This window comes from Siniperca chuatsi, linkage group LG10, assembly GCF_020085105.1.
Source record: "Siniperca chuatsi isolate FFG_IHB_CAS linkage group LG10, ASM2008510v1, whole genome shotgun sequence".
NCBI classification, from domain to species: domain Eukaryota; kingdom Metazoa; phylum Chordata; class Actinopteri; order Centrarchiformes; family Sinipercidae; genus Siniperca; species Siniperca chuatsi.
The window spans coordinates 30,384,740-30,390,739 of record NC_058051.1 but is presented as its reverse complement, the minus strand read 5'-3'; the positions used below and the strand labels follow the sequence as shown (position 1 = coordinate 30,390,739).

The following is a 6,000-nucleotide window of genomic DNA, read 5'->3' as shown; positions in this document are numbered from 1 at the left end:
TCACTAAGCTATATCTACTGTAAACTCTCACATAGTGGCTTAATGTACCTCACCTGCACAGAGAACCAGGCCTTTATTTGAAACAGTCTTATATTTGAAGCAGACCTTTATTTCTAAATGATATGTTAGTAGGAGTCCTCCATGTTTACCTGTTAATGTCAGCATCACGTCACACTCGCCACTTTAAAAAACACTTCCTCTGTTTAACAACTATACCTTTTTCATTCACTGATTATTCAGCTCTGCTGTTTTTTTATCGCTGTTATACTACCATCGAAACACACTTCCTGTACACATCTTTCACATTATAAGCCTTCCAGCTGCTCAACTTGCATCCCATTCAAATCTCGCCCATTTCTGGAAGGCTTTTAATTTGAAACGTCTGCAGGAAGTGTTGAATTTCATGAACAGTAACTTCACTGCGCTTGAAAAGGTAAACAAGTGGAATCGATTAAAAAATAATCATGAATGATGTATGAATGAAAACAGTATAGTTGTTGAGCTGTATTAAAACACAGTGATGACAGCGAGCAGGAGGAGGAGAACTGAATCAGACCATCTGTAACACATGATGGAGACCATCAACGGTTTGTTGTTTGTCCACTGAAAGAAGACAAAAAAGAAGCAGATTTAGTTGTTGTAATGCAGTTCAGGCGTCGTGTTGTTGGACGTACATCTTTGTGAAAATGACCTGAAAACTGTGTCGTTTTCACACATAAACATTGTTTTTTCAGATTTTGCTGGCTCAGCGTGGACGTGGTCTCGGTCTTTCAAGGACAAACTTTATTGTCAATCAGTGACAAAGCACATAGTGCTGACACGTGGAGGTGTTCAGGAGTTCAGGTTCAGTCAGAGATCTGAGCTCTGATTGGAAGTCACCGCTGCTCATAAACTCATAAATTTACAGTTTTACAAACAGGAAGCTGGTCGGCTGGACCTCGCTACATGATCACGATGACATATGCAACAAGTAGTCCTGTTACATGTGAAAACATAAATTTCACATGTAATATAGACACATGATTAACTATAAGAATAAAATCAACTATTGTGCTTTAAAATGGACCAAGATTATTACAATCTATGATAAAATCTCATTAATCATTTAAACTTAACCCTAAAAATACAGAATGTCTTTAGTTTTCACTATCAGTTCAGTGTCTATAGTTTACAGTGAAAGAGTGTTTACGCTTTGGAAACAATTCATGACACATCATTAGACTGGCACTGGCCAGAATAGACTTTAAGGGTCTGAATGGTCTTTCCCCATCATATGTGTTAGACCTGCTGATGCAGTCATACCTGTCAGCTCACCCAGTTCTAATATTCTTTCTGTACCGAGAGTCATTTCACAGTCGAGAAGTTTTCCTTTATTTTTTGTGCTCCTGGTTCCTGGGTCAGCCTCCTGAGGACCTGAGACGATCTCAGTCTCTCATTACTTTTAAAAAGGGTCTTTTCTTTATACTGTTGCCTTTCAATAATTTGTAATACATCCTTTGTAATTGAATAATCTATATGTGAGTCTTCCTGTATGGTTAATTTTCATTATTCCTATTATTATTTTTACTGTTAGTATTGTTATCATAATTATTATTGTTCTTATTATTATTATTATTTTCTCTCTTCGTCCTCCTCCTCCTTTTCTCCTTAATCTTCATGTAAAGCGCGTTGTGTTTTAGGTGTGAAATGTGTTACTGACATAAAGCTATTGCCTATTTAGTTAGTGACTTAGAAAGTGCTCCTGAACTCATTTTGTATTCTGCTCCTCCTCTTCCTCAGGTCTGGGCTATGCCTCCATGGTGATTGTGTTTTTCTGTAACACCTACTACATCATGGTGTTGGCCTGGGGCTTCTACTACCTAATCAAGTCTTTTAACGCCACCCTCCCTGGTCCACCTGTGACAACGAATGGAACACGCCCAGCTGCATCGAGATCTTCCGTCACCAGGACTGCAACAACGGCAGCCTCGCTAACACTACGATCAGCGGCAACATGACCTGCGCCGAGCTGGCTAACGCACGATCACCCGTCATCGAGTTCTGGGAGTGAGTTCTGCTCTGGTTGGGTTCTGGTTAGTGGGTCATGTTGTGTTGGCAGGAGGGGTCGGGTCATTGGGTGGTGTTGAGTAAGGTCTAGCCTGAGGAATGTTTCTGTGGGCTGTGGCGGACAGGTTAGCTCAGATCAGACAGGTGATGTTGGGTTAGGCTGGATCTGAATCAGTTGAGATGGGTGCAGTTGGTTTGATATTATGAAGGCTGGGTTGGAACTGTTTTGTGTAGTTAATTCTCCTAATATTAGGTGTAAGGTCACAGGACTACTTGTCACCGAAGCTGGACCCATGAGAGAAAGACAGCTAACGCTAGCTAGCCCCCTCCTTTCTATAATGCAGGATAAACACAACGCTAAGGGCCAGATCTACTGAGGTTTCTGTCCCTGTTTTTCAGCCCCAGACCTGTGCTGTATTAATCAAACATACTTATTTGCCAGAAGCGTCTCTCTCCTTATTACATATGTATTTAAGGGCAGATTGCCCAAATAATTAATAGTTAATTATGTATTCTGCAGGAACTAATAAGGTCACGATATCTGTGATGTAAGTTTTTCATGGCACGTTCTCTGCTTCTGATAAACAGGAGTAAACATGGATTCACATGAGCCACAAGCAAGGTGGTCGTGGGAAAAGAAAAGTGGTCCCAGATTTAATCTACAGAAATAATGTAGTCTAGAATATCTAGAAATACATAAAAACTAAATAATAAAAATATAGACCTAAAACTAAGCAATAACTAACTATTAAAGAACATATGTGATCATGTTGTAACATCAAATGGACAGTGGACAGCTGTGTTACTTGAACTTGTCGGTGACTGTAGTGTGAAATCACTACACGCTGTAACAGCACTGTTTTGGCTTGACATTTATTCAGTGCATTTGGTTGCGTTTGCATCAGTATTCTAGTGAAACATCAGCTGTATTGATATGACATCGTGTGCGAGAGCTGCCGATGACTCAGCAGGTGCCGAAAAAACAATCGAAACATAACGTCCAGTGGTAAAGGCTGCTAATGTTAGCAAGCAAGGCTAACTAGCATACACTACCTGAGTAAATACAAACCTCATGATGGTCCTCCCAAATGTTGAATGTTGTAGAGACAGATTAAATCAAATGGACTTGAAAAAGGAAAACAAAAACGTTGTATCAACGGTCCATTTAGTACCACAGAAGTTGACAACTTGTCTCTTTGCAAAGCTCTCAGTTATGTCTCTCTCAGTTATACATATTACAAGTTATATTTACTTAGACAAAAAGTTCAGAGGGTTCAAATTTGGACTTGAACAGACTGAACGTGTGACCTTTCTGTCACAGTTCAGTTGTTATTGTCGTTGTTGTTGCAGATGGTTTTATTGCAGCAGCAGCAGCTTAACCTCCTCCTGGTGTAAATCTCTTAATCCCATCTGAAATATGATGGTGTGTTTTCAGCCCAGCTAACTGTCAACCTACTGTGTTCTTCACAGCACCAAAGCCCAAAACATCAACAGAGTCTACGTGGTAACAGTGAAGGGAATAATGCTTTGACGCAGTCAGTGTGAGTCTGACAGGAAGAGCTTAAACCACCAGATTCATGAAGAAACGCCTGCTGATTTGGGAGAAATTAACTATTCAATGGGCTTTTGGTTACCGTAGTTACACTCCGAAAGGTTGTAGAACACATTAACAATCATGACTAGAGTATGGTCCTAGATGACCATGGTTACCGTAGCTGGCCAGAATAGACTTTAAGGGTCTGAATGGTCTTTCCCCATCATATGTGTTAGACCTGCTGATGCAGTCATACCTGTCAGCTCACCCAGTTCTAATATTCTTTTGTACCGAGAGTCATTTCACAGTCGAGAAGTTTTCCTTTAGTTTTTGTGCTCCTGGTTCCTGGGTCAGCCTCCCGAGGACCTGAGACGATCTCAGTCTCTCATTACTTTTAAAAAGGGTCTTAAAACTTTTCTTTATTCTGTTGCCTTTCAATAATTTGTAATACATCCTTTGTAATTGAATAATTTATATGTGAGTCTTCCTGTATGGTTAATTTTCATTATTCCTATTATTATTTTTACTGTTAGTATTGTTATCATAATTATTATTGTTCTTCTTATTATTATTATTTTCTCTCTTCGTCCTCCTCCTCCTTTTCTCCTTAATCTTCATGTAAAGCACGTTGTGTTTTAGAAGTGAAATGTGTTACAGACATAAAGCTATTGCCTATTTAGTTAGTGACTTAGAAAGTGCTCCTGAACTCATTTTGTATTCTGCTCCTCCTCTTCCTCCTCCTCTTCCTCAGGTCTGGGCTATGCCTCCATGGTGATTGTGTTTTTCTGTAACACCTACTACATCATGGTGTTGGCCTGGGGCTTCTACTACCTAATCAAGTCTTTTAACGCCACCCTCCCCTGGTCCACCTGTGACAACGAATGGAACACGCCCAGCTGCATCGAGATCTTCCGTCACCAGGACTGCAACAACGGCAGCCTCGCTAACACTACGATCAGCGGCAACATGACCTGCGCCGAGCTGGCTAACGCACGATCACCCGTCATCGAGTTCTGGGAGTGAGTTCTGCTCTGGTTGGGTTCTGGTTAGTGGGTCATGTTGTGTTGGCAGGAGGGGTCGGGTCATTGGGTGGTGTTGAGTAAGGTCTAGCCTGAGGAATGTTTCTGTGGGCTGTGGCGGACAGGTTAGCTCAGATCAGACAGGTGATGTTGGGTTAGGCTGGATCTGAATCAGTTGAGATGGGTGCAGTTGGTTTGATATTATGAAGGCTGGGTTGGAACTGTTTTGTGTAGTTAATTCTCCTAATATTAGGTGTAAGGTCACAGGACTACTTGTCACCGAAGCTGGACCCATGAGAGAAAGACAGCTAACGCTAGCTAGCCCCCCTCCTTTCTATAATGCAGGATAAACACAACGCTAAGGGCCAGATCTACTGAGGTTTCTGTCCCTGTTTTTCAGCCCCAGACCTGTGCTGTATTAATCAAACATACTTATTTGCCAGAAGCGTCTCTCTCCTTATTACATATGTATTTAAGGGCAGATTGCCCAAATAATTAATAGTTAATTATGTATTCTGCAGGAACTAATAAGGTCACGATATCTGTGATGTAAGTTTTTCATGGCACGTTCTCTGCTTCTGATAAACAGGAGTAAACATGGGATTCACATGAGCCACAAGCAAGGTGGTCGTGGGAAAAGAAAAGTGGTCCCAGATTTAATCTACAGAAATAATGTAGTCGCACCACAAAACTATCTAGAATATACATAAAATACATAAACTAATAAAAATCTAGACCTAAAACTAAGTAATAACTAACTATTAAAGAACATATGTGATCATGTTGTAACATCAAATGGACAGTGGACAGCTGTGTTACTTGAACTTGTCGGTGACTGTAGTGTGAAATCACTACACGCTGTAACAGCACTGTTTTGGCTTTTGATAAGACATTTATTCAGTGCATTTGGTTGCGTTTGCATCAGTATTCTAGTGAAACATCAGCTGTATTGATATGACATCGTGTGCGAGAGCTGCCGATGACTCAGCAGGTGCCGAAAAAACAATCGAAACATAACGTCCAGTGGTAAAGGCTGCCAATGTTAGCAAGCAAGGCTAACTAGCATACACTACCTGAGTAAATACAAACCTCATGATGGTCCTCCCAAATGTTGAATGTTGTAGAGACAGATTAAATCAAATGGACTTGACAAAGGAAAACAAAAACGTTGTATCAACGGTCCATTTAGTACCACAGAAGTTGACAACTTGTCTCCTTGCAAAGCTCTCAGTTATGTCTCTCTCAGTTATACATATTACAAGTTATATTTACTTAGACAAAAAGTTCAGAGGGTTCAAATTTGGACTTGAACAGACTGAACGTGTGACCTTTCTGTCACAGTTCAGTTGTTATTGTCGTTGTTGTTGCAGATGGTTTTTTATTGCAGCAGCAGCAGCTTAA

At 40.6% G+C, this 6,000-nt stretch overlaps 1 protein-coding gene across 1 annotated transcript in view; it reads left to right on the top strand.

Annotated features, from left to right (window-relative positions):
* The window catches only part of slc6a8 (solute carrier family 6 member 8), a 69,244-nt gene that overhangs the window by 21,699 nt on the left and 41,545 nt on the right, over nucleotides 1-6,000 (top strand). Inside the window, exon 3 of the mRNA XM_044210255.1 lies at nucleotides 4,332-4,599. Within this exon, the coding sequence (XP_044066190.1) occupies nucleotides 4,332-4,599 (268 nt within the window). The remainder of the gene's footprint in view (nucleotides 1-4,331; nucleotides 4,600-6,000) is intronic.